Genomic DNA, 21,030 nt, shown 5'->3' with positions numbered 1-21,030 from the left:
ATACGATATGATTCCAGAGCTAGACATAAGAAACCCGACCCTCAACACATCCCGGCATAACCCCCGCGACTGTAGAATTTCTTCCAGCCACCTTTCTGACCCGTCCAATCTCGTCGCAGCTCGCGCTCACGTTCTCGAACTCTTCTGCTATGTGATCGGCTATGCGCCTTGCTCTTATGTTTAGGCTCTTCTGATTTTGAGGGGTCAGAGGGCTCTGGTTTGGCGAAAAGGCCTTTGAACCGGGCAAACATCTTAAGGCTGAGTGTGGTCTGATACCTGTCGATGATGTCGTGTTAGTCGTTGCTTTGTAGGCCAGGAAAGTCGGCACAGGTAGAGCTGGTTACAGGTAGAAAGTGTGGAGATGAGGTGGAATATGTGTTTAAGGGGGTTTAGCTTTACCTAGGAGGGATTTATGTGAAGCGCATACGGAGTACTCCGTAGTTGATGTGTTGACGTTGATGTTGAGGGGAGTCAGCTGTTCATGTCGGGCGTAGGTGGAGCTACTAACAAGACTAGCAAGACTACCTCTTGGCATGGACTGTGTTCATCTATCCCATCTCTAACTATAGTCCACTAAACTATGGACTAGGGCAAAAGTATACTAATATGCCTTTCGCTAGCATATACACAATATACAGGACAAAGACCAGTTAACTATGGCTCTGCAACTTCTTCATCCGAACCTCCTTCCAAGCCTGAACGCCAACGATCCCCAATATCATCATGAAGAGAGAAATCAAGATAAACGTCTCGCAACCATGGCACATGCCTTCTGGGAACTCGCGCGTCTTTCTCTGGCCTCCCGCTTTCCATCACATTCTGCACAGTGGAGGTGTTGACCGGGCTCGATAGCGGAGGGAAAGGTACAAAGGGGTTGACCCTGTTCCAGGTCACGGTTTTCACCGATGTCTGTTTGTTCGACCATGGCATACTATTCATTTGGATTAGTATGCTGATGGGATCATCTAGGGTCTCTAGGGTCTTTGTAGATTACTTACGCCGTTCTGTGAGCTGGAAGGTTGGTGGAATAGGTCCTCGTAGGCGGGGGCTGGTTCTGTAGTTGAATTGCCCATTGTGAACGGTTTATGTGAGTATGTATGTTGTATACTTGTGATGGGAGATTGGAGAGGACTTGGATGTTGAGTGTCAATGTACTTCGTCTGACATGGCGGGGGCTAGGCAGCATCGTACATCGGACAATTCCAATTCGTCGGATTTGCCCGGTTTGTTATATTGAAGATAGGAGATACCAGATGCAAGGCCACTCTAGTACTTATATAGAATACGACCTGCTTAATGTAGTTATCTCGGTGAAATAATGTAGGAATATTTCTATTTCTTTGAGGCTTAGAATGGATGGAGCCATATTTCGCCACGCCTCGATGGGATGCAGAGAATCCCCGAAAACTGTCAGAGAAACTACATTTGTTCTGAATAATATAATAGTTATTTATAAGTCACAATGTCATGCAATGCTAGAAATTGGATATCGCACAGGTTTCCCGATACGGACAGTAGTGCGGGGACTTTTCCTACAAGGCCAACAGTCCAACAGTCCAAACCCGAAACCAATGATTCTATAACCCATCGCAGTGATTACCTATATAAGTATCCATGAAGATATCGCAAAGGTCTCTCAAACCGGCTCCAAGGCTGAGTGCAGAGGCTGAGACTGCACGCTAAACCAAGTTGGATCCAATATCGGGCTTGATGCTTAGTGGCTTTTTCCCTTCACTTACTTCGTCGAAGAGGAAAATAAGGGTATAAAGATGATTCACCCTCCCAGGGCTTTGTGGCAACCACTTTTCGTTTCCATACTCCATCGCACTCATGATTGTGGTATACAAGAAAATCAAGAAGCGCAATGAGCGGAAACGCCTAAATTCTGCGTCAAATACAGACAATGCAATCGAATTAAACCCAGTTAATCCACGGCTTGACAGAAAGAAAAAGAAAACCGTATCCCCCGAACAAGTGGCCGAGAAGAGACGAAGAAATGTCTACCGCTGGAAGATCATCCTGGGCCTATTCAGTCCATACTGCCTACAAGCCCTAGATACAACAATCATAGCCTCAGTTCTACCATTCATCGCAGAGGACTTCAGTACGTCCCACACAATCCTCAATGATACTCCCCAACTAACCACCACAGACCAAATCAAACAACTAAACTGGATAATCTCCGTCTTCAACCTCACATCAGCCGCCTTCCTCTTCTTCTGGGCCCAGTTAACCGACCTCTTCGGCCGCCACATCATCCTCCAATCCGCAATCTTCATAATGATGATCGGCTCCGCAGTCTGCACCGGCGCCCCAACATCATCATTCAGCGTCCTCCTCCTCGGCCGCGCTCTACAAGGCATCGGCGCCGCAGGCGTCAACATCTCCATCCGCACCATCCTCGCCGACCGCGTCTCCCTCGCCGAGTACGCAGTCAACTGGACGGTCTTCGCCCTCGTCTCCGGCATCGGATTCAGCATCGGGCCCGTGATCGGCGGGTATCTGACGCAGGCGTCGTGGCGCTGGTGTTTCGCGATCAATCTACCCATCGCAGTTGTAGCTATGGTTATTGTCGTGTTTGTTCTGAGGACGGAGTTACAGGGTCCGCAGTCTATTCCTGAATTCGAGGAGAGAGGTACCTCGACTCGGTCTGGTCGGTTCCTTGCCAGAATATCGACTATCGACTACGGCGGTCAGATGCTCTTCCTTTGGGGATTTGGTCTGCTTATTCTCGCTTTGACGTGGGCGGGTGGTACGTACTCGTGGAACTCCGTCGCCGTCCTGGCGCCCATGGTTATCGGTGCTGTTCTGGCCGGTGCTTGGGTTGTCTATGAGCGCTGTATGGTGCCTGGCGCATTAATGGCACGGGTCCTCCCGCGTCAAAAGGCTATGGTGCCGTGGGAATTACTGAGACAGCGCGATATCGGCTTGCTGTTTCTGATTAATTTCTCGACCGGGATAGCCATGTTTGCTGTTATGTATTTCATGGATATATACTTTACGCTGGTGGAAGGGAGGAGTTCTAGCGACGCCGGTATCGCTCTGCTATTTTTCCTTCCTGGTCTCGCTGGTATGTATACCTCTAGATATATTTACCTATATGGAACGGATCTGACTAACTCAACCAGCTGGACTTTACATGGCGATGTTCTCATCGAACGTCTGGCCCCGGCAAACCTTCCCAGCCCTCTTTCTGGGCAGTATAACGTCTGCTGTAGGGATGACAGTGCTTGCGTGGGGAGTGCAAGCAGGCAGAACAAATATCATCTACGGCATGATGGCGTTAGTTGGACACGGCGTGGGGATGAGAATGAACCCGGCTTCTATGCATGGATTGGCGTATTTCCCTGCGATGACGGCGCAGATTACGTGTCTTGCTTCGTTTGCGGTTCCGTTTGGGGGGCTGTTGGGATTGACTATCATGTCGACGGTGTTTACGAATAAGAGTGGGGTTGGGCAGGCGGATGCTAAAGATGGTGTGATGTGGGCTTTTATTGCTATGATGCCGGTTATGTGGCTGTCTGTTTTGATTACTACTTTCCTTGGGAATGTGTGGGTTTTGAAAGAGGGGGGTCATGAGGTTGTTAATTGTTCTTACCTTTGGGGTTTGATATTTGGGAGGGACATTGTTAGGGAGAGAAGGGATCGAGGGGAGGAGGCGGGGGATGTTGAGTTGACTGTTTAGAGAGATTGTATACAAGGCTTGATCTTATATATAGTCCAATATAATGATATAAAGCAATGCCAACCATAGACTCAAAAACAATGCATCCATATTATCTCCTCTGGGCGACTCCATTGGAATTGTTGATATTGGACCATCTCTCATTGATTCGGTCAAACCCATAAACTCGATTCAGACGAACAAAACTATTTACATAGTGAACTCAAGTAAGTTCCCACCAAAATCCCGAGCGAAGAACCGAGTAGGATACTCTTTCCCTTGAGTCCCTATAGCGCAATAATCAGCAAACAGTCACACTTGGTGTATCAGACATCTCTCACCAGAGTTAGTCTCGCCAGGCTTATCAGCAGCCATTGGAGCCGCGGGGCCACCCCTTAGATGATGGTTATAGATATTTGCTTTAATCTCTTCTAGTTCCTCACGGGAAGACAGCTTGAAGCAAGGGTGCCGGCTAGATTGGGGATCAGTCGCGCCGAAAGTAATATGCACTTGCTGTCCGCTGGAACCAATGTCGAACCTATGATGGTATCAGAATTGTGTTTCTGTGAAATAGCTCGCTACGGCTCTCACCATAAGATCGTCCCCTTCTGGAGTTCCGGTACCGGTGCTGAGGTGAGCCCGAGGGTGGTTCCGTAGAACTCCTCGGCTTGTTCCAATGTATCCTGAGGGATTGTGAGGTTGATATGAGCAATTCCGGAGATCATGATGTAAGTAGGATGGGAGATATGTTGTGTTTGTGTTTGTGTTTGAGCAAGACGAGTCGGTATATATTCGAGCTCGGGAATCAGTTTCCGGGTCGGATGGAACAACAAATAGTCGGCAAATACACGATGTGGATGTCTTGCTGGATTACTGAATGATGCGATATTCATTGAAACCTTGGAAAAGTATCCGAATGAATTCCCGGTGGTAATTGTCCGGACTAAATAGGTTCAACGCTGCCCCTCATGGAGACAAAGCTAGGTCGGCTTTAGCCGACGCTCGGGGAGTTTTGCTTTCAGTCCTCGGTTTTTTATTTAAGACGTTATCCCAGCTATTCCCTTGGTGTTTTGCTACTGAAGACATTTCCCAAGGCCATCCTCGTCCGGGAGACGTCGCCAAGGTTGCGTGTGCGTGCAGGCTATGTTTCACAGACATGGGTGACGCCGGAGTGAAGCAGTCCGATCGAACCGGATGCTTCACTTGATTTAAGGCGTATCTCCAAAATTCCGAGATGTGTGACTTGGGAAATATGAATGGTGAGCATGCTGTTGTGGCAGGTTTCCTTAGTGTGTGACTCCTGGGCAAGATGAACATTATCATTTGATACAAGTTCCATGAGATTCATAGAGGACAATTTCGAGCAAATAGTCATCTATGATGATATCCGCTGTCTTCTCGGCAATCACATATAAGGTAGCTTGGATATGTGCCCCAACCTGCAATGGCATGATGTGAGCATGTACAACCCGCAGACCGTGGACCCCATGTTGCCGCCGCATTGGTATGCAATGTCTCTCACAACCATCGTCAGAGAAGCGGGCTCTTCAACAGCATCGAGGGTTAATCATGGTTTTCAATGAATTAGGTCACGGCAAGCGAAATTAACATAGCAATGTTGACAAGAGGTTGCTCAAGTCAGACGGCCATCTTCTGCTACAAGAGCTCAGAGCCCAACTGGTAAGCACGTGAGCTTTCTAAACCTAGTTCTGTCATATTTGAAACCTCCAAGGCTTGGTACTTCATGACAGCTGCGGTGATGGAGACCAACTGCTACTGCGAACATTGCTTATGTAGTGTCTCTAGATGTTAATAAGAAAATCAGACAGCAATATAACAGCCAACAACGGTGTGATTCTTGAAATTGACTTCCTGACCCTAGAAGCTCTACCAAGGTATGATATGTGGTATGTCATCTGCTCCGCAACTAGGAAAAGTATATGAAGACCTGAGAGACGGTATATACATGCGTCTTTCCATAAATACCAACTCTGTCTCCTTTTCGTGACTCTGGACTTCGGGAGAGTATTTGTTGTGCCTCTCTACGGATTCAAAAATGGCTACGTCATCGCATATACGGTGGAGAACGACAAAATATTGTGAACCCCCACCTCTCTAACCTCTCTAATTTGCTTTCTGCAACAACTCTTATCTCTGAAAATATGACCGCCATCTCACCAATGGCGGACCCCCTCACCGTCTTGCCCCCAGAGATTGTCCTGCAAATCTTGCACTTCACCCCCGTCTCCGCCCTTGCGTCCCTGACCGCGGCCTCTAAGGCTTGGCACCAATTTATCGACGTCACCCACCAAGACGCTATTTACACCTCCGAAGCCAAAACCGCCCAGCCGATTGGAGGTAGCCGCGATTTCTCCTTCCTCTCCGATACCCACAGCTATGGCAAAGTATTCGAGGGCACAGAATCATGGAAAGACCTGTGCAAGCGCCAAACACTGCTGGCTCGCAATTGGGCCAAGCCGCATCCAGTCAGCCAGGAATCGGTCCTACAAATTGGCAATGATCCGGTTTGGCGATTCCGCGCCGACTTCAAGCGCCGCTTTTTCGTTTCCACTTCCCATGCTGGCGGGTTGAACGTCACTGATATGGACACGGGCCTTTTACTTTGGCAACTCCCTTCGGTGCTGGACACCGACGGAGACGGAGTTCGCCCACACGCACACTTGGAATATCAGGATGGAATGGCTGTGTTTGATAGTGAAGGAGACTCGCTCGAGGTGTGGCAGACGGACCATGAAGGTGCAAAGCGTGGAGAGTTCCGGCGCATCGCTACCTTGAACCATAATTGCCAGACGAGAGGGTTCCAATTGTCCTACTGGACTCTCTGCGTTGTTTCTAACGAGGGTCAGGGGTTCGTGTACGATATGACCCAGCGACCTCCTAAGTTGACAACACACCTGAAGATCGAGGGAGGTGGTATTGGCCATCTGGACCAAAGTGAAGACATCGTGATTTATTCCATGGGAGCAAAGGGCTATTTTGCCTACAATAAGGAGTCTGGTGCATTCTTAGGCACGTTGAAACCGTCGCCGGCGACAGAAAAGTACCACGTCCTTCCTCCCAAAGCCGCCTCTACTTCTACAAGTGCAGCACTAGCAGGCGCAGCGCGAATTGGCCCAACACCTCAACCCCTTCCACCCGGGGCTTTCCGAAAAGATTGTTTGGTACCCATTGAGGTCGCCAAAGGTCCACTATCGCCACCAGATGACCCAACTCATGTCCGGCATGGGGAGGATGAATGGGGAGCGGGAATGTTGAACGGCGATCTTTTCGTGGGCTTCTCTCGCGCTGGTCGTGTCTTTATATGCTCCGACTTCCGCAAGGCTCTCCGCGACGAAGCTAGTCTCGCGGCGAACAGCTCCGTTTTGGAATGCGAATCAGACGGGTCAAGCTTTGACCTTGGTGGCTGGTTATCGATCCGCAACCACCGTATAATGTTCGAAATTCAAGATCGGATCTATGTTGTCGCCCTTGACGACAACAACAAGGTTCAAAATGTGGAAAACCCTGCGCGTGCTTCGTACTCGCTGCTCACCAGCTCCGCGCCCCAGCTTGCTGTGCCGATTAGTTACATGGCGTTGGCTGATGATGCTATTATGACTACCTACACTGTGAGTTTCGTTCTGACCAAATATACGAAAGAAATACAAGCAGAACAGCTAACATCAGAAACCACAGACCCTCGGCTGGCGAGACTCCAATGTTCCAGGTGGTATACCTCCCCCGCAAGGCAGAGAGCTTCCTCGCGTCTTTCCTACGAAAGTCATCCGCATCCTCAGTCTGGCCCCTAACCTGTCCACCAAATCTTCATCTGCTTCCGGCGACACGGATAAGTCTTCAACGGCGGATAACGGGAGCCTTGGTGCTTCCGGCCCACATTTGCCATCTGCAGACGCCTGGCGCACACAGGCTGGGTTATTACAGCTTCTTAGCATGCTTGGCGAAGAGGTGGAGTCCGACCAGAGTGATGGTGAAGACGAATGGGAGAGTATGAATGAGGATGATGAGGAAGAAGAAGAAGAAGAAGAAGAGGACGAGGAGAATTAGTACGAGCGCGCGCATATATTTACCGTTGATTAGCCCCGATACAAGGGACCTCACTGTTGGAGGTTTTGGGTTTAGTGCCTTGTCACCTCTGACACGGAGGATCATGCACTTCCCACCACTAATCTGCTGCAGCCCGTCATGCCATTGATGGCTTTTCTCTCAGGCGGTAGGTTGTAGCCTCCACAAACTTGGAACTACGAAATAGACGGAAGAAAATGTGACCCCATGACACATAAAATAATATCATTAAAAATTCAAATCGTCATTTCCTACGTAGAAGGTCTATGAAAGAGAAAAAGGCCCAAGAGATCCATTCAGAATTGGCCATGATCATCATCTTTTCTCTCGGTGCAATGACATCTCCCAAGTCGTTTTACTCCACAAAGTATTCATAATAGTAAGAGGCTGTGCGGTTTATTCTGCCCTCTTTGAAATCTTGAGCCTGCAGAAGAGTGAGTTAAAGCCAAGGCTAGGCCGGGGATGGATTGAACCTACTAAAGCCACGATAAAATAATCCACCAACTCATTTTCTTCCTGAACCCATCTTTCTTGTCTCTGTGAAAGGGAGCCCTCAGGGAACGTTTGTGCAGAATCAAAATCAATCCAGAGTACTCTATCCTGTTTCCCTTGAGATATCATCATATTTCTCGGTTTGGCATCGCCATGGAGAACCCCAGCCTGGTGAATGTCATCGAGAACTTGGCGGAACTTATCAAGATAATCCTTTGAAAAGTTGGATAGGCTTATTGGCTTCATGTTCGGAATATACTCGATGAGAATGGCGTTTGGCGGCAGGTTGTCCCCATGAAACATGTGCAGGCTCGGCCAGAGCGATGGTTGTATTTTCGTAATCGTCCCATAAAAATCAGGAACAACCTCTCGCTCACATAAGCCATTTGCTTTCATCCGTTGATAAGCTGTGGATTCGCAGACGAAGAGATTCACTTCAAGATCCGAGGGATCGTAATCAGACGGCCCTCGATCATGGTACTTCAAAAGCATTTAGCTTAGACATCCAAAATAGACACAATGCACTTACTACTTTCATCACACAAATTCGTCCATGGAAAGCTACCTTGAAGACAGCGGAGTTCGCAGACTCCTGAAGCTTCTGGAAAAATATCAAATCCTCAGGATTCACTTCAGTAATCAAGTCAGCCATTGGTAATTGGGAAGCCATATTGAGTGAACAGCTCATGTTTAAAGTAGAGACAAGTTCTTAGATCGTTGACATGCGAGGATGGTTTGAGGGATTTAAATAAACACGGGTCATCTACCTAGGTAGGTACCTAGGTAGGTATGGATAGAATTATATTGAAAACTGACTGCCAAGAGTGACTATCCCGAAAGGGTACCAGCAGCAGTATCTCCCGCAGCATGTGACTATTCGCCGAACTCCACAAAATCACCCTCCGTGTCCTCTGCCAGTTCTGTAGCTCTCTTCTTCCATGCTTTCAAAAATAGAGCCGGGTATTTACTTGCCTCCTTTGGCAACGCCTTCTGCGTAAGCAGAAGATCAGACGCAGCAAGAAGATAGGCGCGCTCAAATGTATCCCATAACTTTTGTTCGAGTGTCCCCATAGCCGCTGGGTTGGGGAAATAGGGATCATTCGCTGTCACAGCAGTGACCATTTTATCACAGCAAGACTTCCAGCTCTTCTTGAGGCAAAGCTGTTCAGCCTTATCAAAGTCAAGCATCCAGAGATGCACCTGCCGTCTTTCGACATCACCCGCAGGGATATCAAAGGGCGCCACGGTCTTGAAGTTCTCCACGACGGTAGGAAGTTCTCCATTTGTTGCCGCACTACCGAGTACGAATTCCATGTCCATACCGTCCAAGCAAGCCTTCCAGTGGATGGTAGCTAGCCCAATAGCCATCTCTTCAGCAAATTGGATAGCCTCTACCTCTAACTCGAGTTCCTCTATCTGATCGAGATAAAGAGGAAAGTTCTGAAGGCTGAGTGCTGGATTAGACAATTCTCTCTCTCCTCTTCGCTGTCCAAGGTATGGTCGTACCAGGCATGCCTTATTATCCGGGTCCTCGTGTGCCGATTCACGCATTGTCTTCGGGAAATAGAGATGGATAAGAGCTTCACGGCAAGGCTTAGGAAGCGGTAAGATCCGCTGGACTTGGAAAAGATATCCAGTTTTTCGGGTATCCTTTGGGAATCGTCGCAGGTTCTCTCGCCACCAGTTTTCCAGGTCATTCTCACTAATCCAACCAGTCACTACAGGCACACGAGGGATTGAGACATTTGGGAATATTTCCTGAAGACAAGTCTTCGTCTCTGTGACTGCACGGCAGGCAATGTTGGTGAGGTTCGCGTCGTTCCACAGTGCGGCCTTATCGCTGCCTTTTTTGTACGCTGACTCTGTTCCAGGAATCTCAAAGATCGTGCCGCATGTTCCCCGGCCGATGACAACAAGTGGAGTATTCTGAAAAAATTTTGCTCGCTGCATACGCTCTGCGAAGCTTCGGGAGGTCGATATAGTGGAGCGCACGCTCAGGGTCTGTCGCAGTATGTCTTCGTCTTTTGCTAGATCCTCCGTAACTTCCAGCATTTCTTCAGTAGCACTGGCCAAACAAGCATCTATGGACAGTGCAGTATCGTAGGAGGCTACAGAGTCTTCGGGGATTTCGCGCTGATGAGAGGACATCGCTGTTGTTGTTGTTGTTGTTGATGTCGGGAAAGAAGAAAAACTATCCAGCTCCATAGTTAAGAGCACCAAGCCTACCTAATTAGGCTTAGCAGCCCTCGATTCTACAACCTTAATTTGTTTCCACAAGTGGTTAGGCTTATCCCCACGTGATATATATAGATATGGCTGTACTCTATAGTACTAGACTATGAAGATGGGAAATTTGAGCCTTCCTGACACGATATGAGGTGGCAGTTGCGAATGGTAATGGCAAACATCGCATCCTGGTTAAGGGTGACAATCATTGGTAAAATGAAAGATACGGTTGATATTCCGTGACGCCCACGGATCGGATTAACGCCAGCCTCGAGTGTGTTCTCCCTAGCTGCATTGTGCCTAACTCAAGCCGAGCCATAACTAACATCCTTTGAATACATACGTAGTTCACGTGAAACAATTCTTATAGCGTAGCGTATAAAACTAAAATGGAACCAAAAGTCGCTCCATCATGGGTATCCTCAACGTCCATAAACATCAACATAATCATGAAAAAAACCCAATATACCCAAATAAACCTGACATTGAATCTCAAAATATTATTCCCATATTCCAGATTTTCCAAAATCAAGCAAGTTGTCGCTCGATATTGCGGGGCCCAGCCAGAAGGGACGGAGGAATCGGAGGGACGGGGCCACTGTACACGGGCCCATGGGCTTCTCGGGAGCCGGGAGGGGGTGGAGGCGGAGGTGGAGGACGTCCGTAAGCCGGATGGTGGGCTTGAGGGTGAGGATAATGGTGGGGATATGGTGGTACAGGCGGACCGGGGGAACCTCCAGCTCCAAAAGTCAAACGACCAAAGTCCCCTGGCAGCCGCTGTGCCTGATAGCGGTATTGAGCGGCCTGCGGGGAGTTAGGGTCGACGTAACCCATAGATCGGCTCGGGTCGCCAGGGAGGGAGACGACAGAGGCGCGGAGCGTGCGTGCGATGTCATCGAAGGTGACTTCCATAGGGGAAATGTAGGTGGTATTGCTTTTTGCGGACCAGGCGAGAACATGGCCGCAGACACGGCCCGTGGGACGGTCAAAGACCCATGCGCCGGAGTCGCCAGGGGCTGTCGAATAAAGAGAGATTAGCTTCATGAAATGTTTACTCGATACGAGCCAATGTCTTAGGACAGAATGGTGCTGTATGTTTACCAGCTAAGAAAGACAACAAATGATGGGCGTGGATGAAAAACAACAACAACAAAAAGGGTATCTAATTAAGAGTCGTATAGACAAAAACATGGATCCGCTGAAGTGCACCTCTTACCTCCGAAGTTCCCGTTGACGCAAAAGCTGGTTGAGAATGAATGCCTTCCCTGGAGTTTGACCAATGTCATAGCTTTGGATATCTGCCCTGTTTGAAGTCCACTTGTGCGACCACAGCAATGAACTTGCAAGCCACCTAGCTCCTCCATCCGGGCCACCTGGTTCAGAAATATAGGTTGTGGCGGGATAGGGCGACCCGGACGAGCGATACTGGATCTGGTAGTATCCAGAATAATGTTGCGAGGGTCCATGCGGGCTTCATCGACTTTGATGAGTGCCCAGTCAATCTCATGTTTCAGACCTTTCCGAGTCCAGCGCCGTACTCCAGATGATGCGTGGACATAACCTAGGGAGTGCGAGGCTAGATGCTCGTCATCGCGATCTTCTGGAGATGGAAAAAAGTCTTCATGTACATCGTCAATAGCTGGTTGGGTGACAAGCAGCCGAGGTTCTTCGCCGGGTTCAATGCCCGCAGTATCGCCGATAGACGCGGTGTCATCATCATCGTCATCGGGGCCAATGGAGTCATCATCTGATGAATCTTCATCTGAAAGCCAGAATTCATCATACCCAGACTCAAGGCCTTGTGACGGATCGTCTCCGTCCTCCATATCGGAAACTTCGAAATCGAAGTTCATGTCAGACGAGTCATCCTCTGGATAGTCATACCTGAATCCAGGATGTGGGATATTTGATGTATCACGGGGCCAATTCCCCGCCGACCTGGAAGGGGCGTCTTGGTTGAACTCTGCGGGGCCACTGTCTTGGCCCTCATCTTCACTAGGAGCTTCCAACATATGATGTACCGTTAAGCCATACGGTAAGCCATCGACGATGACGGCACCACCATATGAGACAGGGGGTAGGTGCTCTTCGTTCTGAAAAGTACCGATGGATGCTCCGCATAGAGGTCGCTGCTGGTGACATGGATTGAGCTCTCGCTGACGGAAGGGTGTATCATTGGATACATTCGGGCGGGCTTTGGCCGGTCTCCGGCGCCGGTTGCGAGGAACCTTGGAGCGTTCGATATCGCCACGGAGGACAATCAAATCCCAGTCATCCCGACCTAGAGCAAAATGCTTCTTGAGGGCCATTCGAACTTTCTTCACACTGGCGCAAGTAACACAAATCGTCGTTTTGGCACTTTCAGGCGATTCGCCAGTCATGATGAGGTTTACTCCACATGACTCGGAGGACTCCTTTAAGATCTTCTGAAGAAGGCGACTCACTCGAGGCATTATTTGGAAATTCCACTCTTGTAGGTGCTCGTCCGGTATTTCCATGTGCGGAAGCCTCTTGACGGTCCGTTTCTTTTGCGGCTTTTCAATGAGTTTGTCTTCATTCGCGACACTCCATGCATCGGCTGGAATCGTGGGAAGCTTCTTGTCATAATTAGACATCTCGCGCTTCGATGACTTGTATGCCCTGACTTTATCCTCGATGGTGACCGGCTCGGGGGTGGGGACAAGGGCGAGTGGAAGGCAGTCATCCAATTCTTCTGCCGAGGGTGCCGAGAAGATATCAATCCGGCAACATGACCACAGTATCTTGCAGATTGTATACATGAAGTTCATCGAAAAAGAGAAAGTGCCATCAGGGTCCGACAAGTCTAGTACCGGGTAGTGGTAAATTTGTGGGACACGGAGACCAAGGTCTGTCATCGGCTGTGTCGATAAATGGAAGTTGGGGGCATCAAGGCACAACTGAACAGCTTGAAGATAGGCACCACCGCACTTAGGGCCGAGCTTCTTAACATAAAGATCTTCCACTCGATGCTTGAACCACGAGCGGTCGTACTTCATCTTCCAAAGCCGCCCAACTGGTGCCCACAGACCTATCTCTAATAGAATGAGGCCTAGCGAGTAAAGGTCATAGGCCCACGCGCCATCATCCTCAACACATCTCTTGTCCTCTGGGTGACGATACATTGCCGAAGACAACGGCTCAGGGGTTGGTCCATCCCCAGAGAACCGTGCCGGAGAGGTGAGATAAGGACGGCGAAGATCAGGTACAAGACCACTTTCATCATCGCTCGCATCACTTCGGCCCGGGAAGAAGATGACGTTGCTGCTGTTGATATTTCCATGAATGGCATTTTGACTTCTCAGGTGTAGAGCGGACATTAAGAGATCGTAAGCCAATCGAAAGCGAGTGTCGAGGTTCGGAACTCGATTCTCCCGGTACTCCTCTGCTGAAGGAAGAAGAGCGACCAATGGCTTAGGCTTTAACTCCTTCAACAAGTCACTCGGATTTTGTAGGAACGGGAAGTAGTCGACCGGCATCTGATAAAGGAATGCATAGCGAGAATTCGAGTTATCAATGCAGTAGCCCAAAAATCGCATTAACCCCAAGTGTGAGATTCTGGCGTTCTGTAGCAACTGATCAAGAGACTGTTGGAGCTTTTCCAGTCGAGCACTCTTGTTATCCATTTTTGACTCCGCCAATATAGGCATAAACTCGACAAGCACGGAGACATGGGACTCTTTTGTGGAGGCGAGAAGATGCGACGCCGATGACTTCAGTCGTCCAATGGCACGCGAGTTGGAAGATGCCGCAACAGGTTCATACGGAGGAGGGCTATTATCGTGCGCCGCTCCATATAGTTGCAGAGCTGAGCGATCGATGAGGAGATGGTTTAATGGCAAGAAAGGATTAGGGGAGTCACGGTGCGTGGTCGTGGGCGAGTAGGTGAATGTATCGAACATTTGCTTTGGGCTTTGTACTTTCTCCTTGGAATCGGAGAATGAACCGTGCGATGAATCGTAAGGTGAGGTGAGATTAGGTCGTGGGCGGCGTGCGCTGTTCCTGCTGGATGACATGCTGGAAGCCATTGTCCGGCGGGAGCGCGAGAGATCATAAAGAGTATCAATGCAGCCAGTGAGTTCATTCAAAATCTTGTTCGAGCGAGTTATATCTTCCTCCGTCCATTGCGTTTTAACAGGTCTGCTAGCGAGGGTGTCCTTCGACGGTATATCGACTTTCCGTTCCTTGGAAGGAAGCATGGGCGCATCCACATGCTGGACTTGCTCAGCATCGTTGAGGAGTTCTTGGATCGATGACATGACACTCTCGACGACATCGCTGAAGCCTGCAGCAGTCAAAGATTCGTCGATGTCGTTGGGCTGCGCGGCGCTTGCGTCGCTCCAATCAAGACCCCACGCCAGCAAGCGATCCCTCTGTTTCTGGAAACTCCCGTGGAGGGCGACGAGCTCAGGATCATCGAGGGCCTTTGAGGCTGTCGTAACACTCTCGCAGGAGGTTTTCGTATCGGTATATAGCTTCGTGAGGCGCCGCTGGAGGAAGCCGCCTCCTCCTCCATGCCGGAGGACTGACATCTTGGCGATTGCGGAGGGGATCGATAAGAATGACAGGTACAGTATCAAGCATTAGACACAAGGCACTGCAGTGGTAGCGTTCAAGAGCACATAGTGAGAGTAGCTGAAAATCAAAGAATCCATTCGACTGGAGGAAAGGAATCGATAAAGACTTGCAAGAGCAGTTTCAATGGGTGCCTTGAGGATGGCGATGCAGGCCGATAACCACACAACGGTGCACCGGGGGAATCCTGTTGCCTAACCAATGAGCGACCACAAGAGAGGCCAATAGTGGGGCCACGGGGCAGGCAGCAGGCAATGAATGTTTATATTACGGTATTACCAGTACCACTTACGTACAGTGACAGTGCATAAGTATGGACACCCCTGAATTCTGCCGGCCAGACATCTACCAATAACAGACCCAGAAGTGCCGGGCAGTATACTTATTCGGGAAGGCGGTAGCACAAGGGGGTGTCCAAACTTATGCACCGTCACTGTACATATAAAAATTCATGCCTCAGGCATGATACTTAACGAGGGGCAGGATGAGAGATAGTAAATAATACTTGGATTCTAATGATCCATTTTGAGTTAAATGTACAATAGAGTAAGAAAAGTAAGAGAGTGCCATTGAGGCCAAGGTTATCACACATTCATCCATTTCGTCACCCTGTCATCACCCGCGACACACCGACATCCCGTGCTCGTTTCTCACTGAAATTGTGCAGTCTCTCTCCAATGAGATAGACTTCGTCACGGATATTGGTGCGCCAGACCGCCACTCGTCTCAACAGTAGATGTACCATCCATACAGACAGCACGACCAAGAGTGTAGTGGGATAAGCATAGCGATAAATATTAGGCTGCACTCCGATGTGGGAGTAGAAAATTGTCCAGCGCACAATAAACCCAAATGACAAAGGCAAAGTGACAGCAGCTGCAGTGAAGAGAACAATTGGAAGAACAAGGGCACGTGTGGCAAGGCTCGCATTCGGCTTCAGCCAACCATCTTGGAAGACACTGTTGACCGCAGCTGCCACCCAGGAATGGGGCTGCCAGAAAGTCAACTTGATGGCCATCTGAACATACAACACTCCGAGCGCCCAGTCCTGAACGACATGAACAACATGCGACTCTCCATCGCCAAAGAGGGTGTGCGCTGGGATGAGAATGTATAGTTCAGTAAGCAGCGCGAAAAGTGACGGTAGAAGGATAATGGCAACTTGAGCCATGTACAAAAGTCGAGCAGCATGTAGCACGAGGTCTAGACCAGTCTGGGCTGCTTGACGGGGGGAACGAAGGTATGCGCCTGAATTCTCCCGCACGAAGTTGAGTGCGGTGCTGGAGTAGTATGCCAGGTAGGCAAGCGCACCGACCACACAGAGACCACTTGAAAATGCGTAGACGTCGTTCACCGGAGCCGGAGTAGAGGAGTAGGACCCGATGATCTTCCGACCAATTACCAAGGGAATAATAGTGATGCCTACCCCGGTGGTAGCGGCAAAAAGCCAGATTAGAAGAATAAAGGCAGCAATGCGAGTGCGGAAGGAAGGAGGGATGTAGACTTTGGTGAACATGTTGCTGGATCGGCCATGTAACTCATCAGCGAAATCGACCTTCCCATCAACACGTTCATTGTTCTCGGTGACCTCGAGGAAAACGTTGTTGCCTTTAGGAATGCGGACCTGGTCAGAGCCAGGGGCGCGCACGTATCGACCATCGCGCATGAAGTAGACGTCACGGTTTTCCCGCTCAGCTGCAGCCTGCTGATCATCTCCAACTACTGGGTGTTCCCAGTCACCCTCGCTTCTAGAGAGAATAGCCCACCAGGTCTTCCGGACGTGGTAGCCTTCTTCCTCCAGGTGTCTTTCCGGGAAGAAAAAGTTGCTGAGACGCAGGAAATGAGCACACTTGTGGAACCACCAGTCATATAAATCATGCAACCCATCTGAAGGTTTGAATGATTGGATGACTACAGGCAACACAAAGTTGTAGAATAGGAGATCAACTGGGAATTCGAGCATCGGGGCACTAGCCGACCAGTGAATCGGGAGGACACCATCGAGAGCAAAGTGCAAGCCCCAGACGACACCTCCTAGACAGACAATCACTAGCGCACCGTATACAAGGGCACTGAAACCGATCTTACGGAGCTGGGTAGTGATGCTGCGTTCGAGAACATCACGTATTGGGTGGAAAGTTGGGTCATCGGGGTCACGAATGAAGTCTAGAGTCAAGCAGTTAGCAAACCGATCAATGCCAGGCAAATCCACAACAGCACTTACAAAGCACACCGCTTCTCAAAATCTTTCTGCACATGGAAACAAATAGGGCAAAGTGGAACATGTAGCAAGTGCCAACAAACCAGTGCACGAAAAGCGAAGTGAGCGGAGATGCAGCAGTAAAAGCGACACGAGAGGCCACTGTAGCGTCGGAGAAGAGTGGGAGTAAAGCAAGATCAAGAAGACTGCCACAATACAAAGGGAAAACAATCATCTCAATACCGATGATGAGGATGACCTTCATAACTCCTCCGGCTTGTACCAGGACCTCAGCAAGAAGACCCTCCATCCTTTGTCCCCGATTGGCACCAGACAGCAGCCCTGCGATTCGCAGATAGAGAAGCCCTACCATGAACGCAAGCAAATAGCCCATGAATATAGCGATAACACGATCCTTTGAATCCCAAACCACCAGATCATAATCGACCGGCGCTGTGGCAGAAGCTGCCTTTGCTGCACTTACGTTCAGAAACCTCGTTCCAGGCATCGAGAAAATCGATGATTTAGCGAAGGTGGTGAGTTGCTGTTGGGCTTGACCAATAGCATTCTTGAAATGGGAAAAATCAAGGTCCAAGGAAAGGGCATCGGGAACACCGAGAGTGACAAGTCGAAGTGGGAAGTCATGCAGGATAAACTTGAGAGTGGCAAAGACGGATTGGAACACAGCACCGAGTCGAGCTTGGTGTAATTTAAGCGCCTGGTGCGAGAGCACTGAGAACATGGGGATATCAGACTCATGGAAGACCAGGAATGCTTTGATCACCTTATTCAAGCGGTGACTGCTTGCGTCGATGAGGGAAAGGGATGCACTAGTGACGGACTTGTCCCGGGGAATCCATTCTCCCATAGGCAAAAGAGCACTGAAAGGGCTCAGTACAATCTTGAAAATGAGGCTGAACCAGTACATGAGATACCCCACGACACCAATAAGAGTATCAAGAGCGATGTCTGCGACGACTTCAAACGCGGCGATAGGAACACCGATGATGAGTTCGAGAGGGTTGGCTAACAACACTAGAGCAATTTTACCCCATAGGTACGGGAGCCAGATCCCGATGGCTACTGTGAACGCAATCAGAAGGGCACAGAAGACGCCGTTCTGGAAAAGCCCGAAAATGGGACCGTGCATGCCAATAAGGTCCATGATCCCTTCGAAGTCGTCCCCTTCGATTGCATCGATATCGTTAGGGTCCAGCCCAGCATCCGCGGCCGCGGCAGCATCAGCGGCAGCATCTGGTTGGATGTTTTCCATCCGATTCGGCAAGCGCACGAATGGGTCTTCCAAGGCCGGATTCTGAACAATATGTTCTTCATCTTCGGGAACTGGCTCTTCCGCATCACGCTCCACGGGTGTGATGTCTCCCCAAAACCATTCGAACAGTCGTTCAGTGATGCCCGGTGGAGGCCGATCATCCATTTGTACGTTGGGGACAGGAATGGCATTCTCTCTAGTCGGTGGCCCGTGATCCACGTTCTGGGCAGAAGGTCCGGCGTCTGCATTAGGCGGGTGATCCTCGACATTCCCATTTCCAAGATTACTAGCATCAGCGCCATCTAAGTCTTCTGGATTGTCGAGGTCGTGGGGACGTGTAGAAGGCCCTGCTGATGAATCCCGGTTCATGGTCGCTCCAGTGATGGCATTCACAATCCAGTCCAGATCATCCCCGTGAGCCTCTTCACGGAGAATGCGCAGCATTTCTTCATGGTTTCCATGAGTCCGGGCCACTAGGTCTCGAAAAGCCAGAGCACGAGCCGTAGGAGGGCCTTCCGGGTCGTTCCCACTGTAGTCTCGTAGTTCCGCTTCGGACCCAGGGGGGCCGTACTCAGAATCATTCGACGACAGAGCTGGAGAGTGAGGAGCAAAATGAGGAAGGACGTCATTGTTCAACCCATGGGCTTCAGCGGGTTCATCGTTGACCTCATTTTCCGGGTGAGCGGGAATGGGTTCTGGTTGTCTAGGACCGCCTTGATTGAATCGATCATTTATCCGATCATTGTCATTTGCGATTAACCGAAGAGCAGCCTCGCGTTCTCCTTCCGCGATATTGACCATAGGTTGCTGCTGAACAACCCACTCACGAATGAGGAAGAGAAGAATGAACGCAACGACCACAAGGAGTGTGATAAGCTGTCCTTCTAATGTGTCCATGATCATGTTGTTTATTGTTGGATACGGTGTCAACGAGTTCAGGAACTTCACATCCGAAAGCCATGAGGGATACCGAGGTTTGGTTGAGCTGGTCGTGACGTTGTTTTGTCCGTTGCCTTGCCCAACGGTCGAAGTAAATGCAGGCATGAACAGAGTGGGTATCACCTTTTTAATTAGCGTGAGCATGAGCGGCTCGCCAGCTGCGAAATTGAGAATTGACGATCGTGCAGATGGTACAGCAGTAGTAGATGAGGTGGCAGCATTAGAAATTGTCGAAGTAATCGAGTCAGTTACCGCAGCACTGCCATTTGAGGACAGTTGCCCAAGACCATATTGGGCGGTTTGTGCGGCTTGGTTCCGAACGTTATCATTGGCAGACCACCGGCCATCAGCAAGCCAAAACAGTGCTCTCCAGATGGCGCGCATCGACCACGGTAGCCATCCTAGCCAGACGAATGCAACGAGAACAAATCTCAACCATGTCACCAAAGTCCGGAAGCATTGAATCAGGGCTTGCTTCGCAAACAGAGGTGCGGGAAGGCTCTGGGGCATGTTTGGGTCGTATAGTTTCGTGAATCGGAACGGCGTTTTGCAGAGCTCACAGTGTTTCTTCTGTGAGTGTGACAACCATTCAACAAGGCATACTTGGTGGACAAATTTGATACTACCGCTGCACTTGCACGGGTAAAACAGCGGTTCGTCTTCCGTTGCCTCGCCATGACATATCCGACAGGTATCCAGGTCGTCAAATCCCTTTTCCCTTTCGTCATAAGCCGGATCGTTCATTAGATCGGGAAACGCGGTGTTGTCCGCATTGCTGCGGAATTGGTAGTCCATGGGTTCCATGATTCGTGAATCGCGCCAAGTTGACGGTGGTGGTTGATCAGATGTTCACCATGTTCCTAGTCAAGCGGGAATGGGAAAAGTTGTAAACATGCGGAAGGCTTGTGTTGGTGGGCAATCCGAGTTGAGCTGAATAGAATGATTAGTGAGGATAAAATCCAAACGCTTTTTATAGGAGTATCTACCTCACAAACGCAACCTGTAGATCATTGATGCTTGATTGTAACAAAGCAATTCAGCCTGCCCAGGTGGCCCAAGTAGCTGCCCGGGGCCATCCAATTCGCTGACTCAGCGGTGTGCGCTGGCAATACATTAAAATACAGCATTACACTGCTTGTGGAGGCGGTGATAGTGGGGTACTGTTGTATCTGTAGTACGGGTAGCCACCGATGACCTCACTGAGCTCTTAAGATCACATCCTTGATTATTGTGTCGTATGTAATCGCCTTGTGTCATTAATGTAATAAAATTGCACCTTGGTTCCTTTCTCATTAGACCTAAGAAGACTAACGCGTTCGACCTTTTCTTCCTCAGAACCAACAATTTTTTGAAATTGACCCAGCCTAGGTTGTAGGTATCTGACTGCGGGCCGTGAAAGTTGCTAGCGCCAAGACCGACGCGAGCATTCCGCCTACAGCAGCTAATTTGCTTTGATTCGTTCAGTCTCGAGCTCCGATATCGAAAAGCCATATATCCAACCGGGCTGTGAGCTTCTTTCCAATGCAGCGATAATCTTCTACTGCGTTTACTCGATCTAAG

The 21,030-nt window shown here is 49.6% G+C and overlaps 9 protein-coding genes across 9 annotated transcripts; 2 read left to right on the top strand and 7 right to left on the bottom strand.

Moving 5' to 3' along the window:
* Nucleotides 1-41: 41 nt before the first annotated feature.
* N7525_003760 (uncharacterized protein) lies at nucleotides 42-251 on the bottom strand (the record flags this gene model as incomplete). The annotated part of the gene is made up of 1 exon (XM_061212814.1): nucleotides 42-251. One exon carries the CDS (start codon nucleotides 249-251, stop codon nucleotides 42-44), a length of 210 nt encoding a protein of 69 aa, XP_061069835.1.
* Nucleotides 252-736: 485 nt separating this feature from the next.
* N7525_003759 (uncharacterized protein) lies at nucleotides 737-1,073 on the bottom strand (the record flags this gene model as incomplete). Its single annotated transcript, XM_061212813.1, has 2 exons — nucleotides 737-931; nucleotides 999-1,073. 2 exons carry the CDS (start codon nucleotides 1,071-1,073, stop codon nucleotides 737-739), a joined length of 270 nt encoding a protein of 89 aa, XP_061069834.1.
* Nucleotides 1,074-1,830: 757 nt separating this feature from the next.
* Nucleotides 1,831-3,685, top strand: mfs56 (uncharacterized protein; the record flags this gene model as incomplete). The annotated part of the gene is made up of 3 exons (XM_002558783.2): nucleotides 1,831-2,104; nucleotides 2,153-3,070; nucleotides 3,129-3,685. The coding sequence occupies 3 exons, from the start codon at nucleotides 1,831-1,833 to the stop codon at nucleotides 3,683-3,685; spliced, it is 1,749 nt and encodes a 582-aa protein (XP_002558829.2).
* A 189-nt stretch (nucleotides 3,686-3,874) lies between these two features.
* Nucleotides 3,875-4,389, bottom strand: N7525_003757 (putative glyoxalase family protein; the record flags this gene model as incomplete). The annotated part of the gene is made up of 3 exons (XM_002558784.1): nucleotides 3,875-3,951; nucleotides 4,006-4,202; nucleotides 4,256-4,389. 3 exons carry the CDS (start codon nucleotides 4,387-4,389, stop codon nucleotides 3,875-3,877), a joined length of 408 nt encoding a protein of 135 aa, XP_002558830.1.
* A 1,437-nt stretch (nucleotides 4,390-5,826) lies between these two features.
* N7525_003756 (F-box protein) lies at nucleotides 5,827-7,729 on the top strand (the record flags this gene model as incomplete). The annotated part of the gene is made up of 2 exons (XM_002558785.1): nucleotides 5,827-7,293; nucleotides 7,361-7,729. The coding sequence occupies 2 exons, from the start codon at nucleotides 5,827-5,829 to the stop codon at nucleotides 7,727-7,729; spliced, it is 1,836 nt and encodes a 611-aa protein (XP_002558831.1).
* A 373-nt stretch (nucleotides 7,730-8,102) lies between these two features.
* On the bottom strand, nucleotides 8,103-8,891 carry N7525_003755 (uncharacterized protein; the record flags this gene model as incomplete). The annotated part of the gene is made up of 3 exons (XM_002558786.2): nucleotides 8,103-8,171; nucleotides 8,225-8,719; nucleotides 8,769-8,891. 3 exons carry the CDS (start codon nucleotides 8,889-8,891, stop codon nucleotides 8,103-8,105), a joined length of 687 nt encoding a protein of 228 aa, XP_002558832.2.
* A 221-nt stretch (nucleotides 8,892-9,112) lies between these two features.
* On the bottom strand, nucleotides 9,113-10,387 carry N7525_003754 (zinc finger protein; the record flags this gene model as incomplete). The annotated part of the gene is made up of 1 exon (XM_002558787.2): nucleotides 9,113-10,387. One exon carries the CDS (start codon nucleotides 10,385-10,387, stop codon nucleotides 9,113-9,115), a length of 1,275 nt encoding a protein of 424 aa, XP_002558833.2.
* Nucleotides 10,388-10,993: 606 nt separating this feature from the next.
* On the bottom strand, nucleotides 10,994-15,015 carry N7525_003753 (uncharacterized protein; the record flags this gene model as incomplete). The annotated part of the gene is made up of 2 exons (XM_002558788.1): nucleotides 10,994-11,481; nucleotides 11,682-15,015. The coding sequence occupies 2 exons, from the start codon at nucleotides 15,013-15,015 to the stop codon at nucleotides 10,994-10,996; spliced, it is 3,822 nt and encodes a 1,273-aa protein (XP_002558834.1).
* A 647-nt stretch (nucleotides 15,016-15,662) lies between these two features.
* On the bottom strand, nucleotides 15,663-20,274 carry N7525_003752 (E3 ubiquitin-protein ligase SSM4; the record flags this gene model as incomplete). The annotated part of the gene is made up of 2 exons (XM_002558789.2): nucleotides 15,663-17,224; nucleotides 17,283-20,274. The coding sequence occupies 2 exons, from the start codon at nucleotides 20,272-20,274 to the stop codon at nucleotides 15,663-15,665; spliced, it is 4,554 nt and encodes a 1,517-aa protein (XP_002558835.2).
* Between the last annotated feature and the right edge of the window lie 756 nt (nucleotides 20,275-21,030).

The sequence above is a fragment of the Penicillium rubens genome, assembly GCF_028828025.1.
Source record: "Penicillium rubens strain IBT 27055 chromosome Unknown utg000002l_segment0_segment0, whole genome shotgun sequence".
Classification (NCBI taxonomy): Eukaryota; Fungi; Ascomycota; class Eurotiomycetes; order Eurotiales; family Aspergillaceae; genus Penicillium; species Penicillium rubens.
The sequence above is the reverse complement of the archived record's forward strand: the minus strand, read 5'-3'. Positions and strand labels throughout refer to the sequence as shown.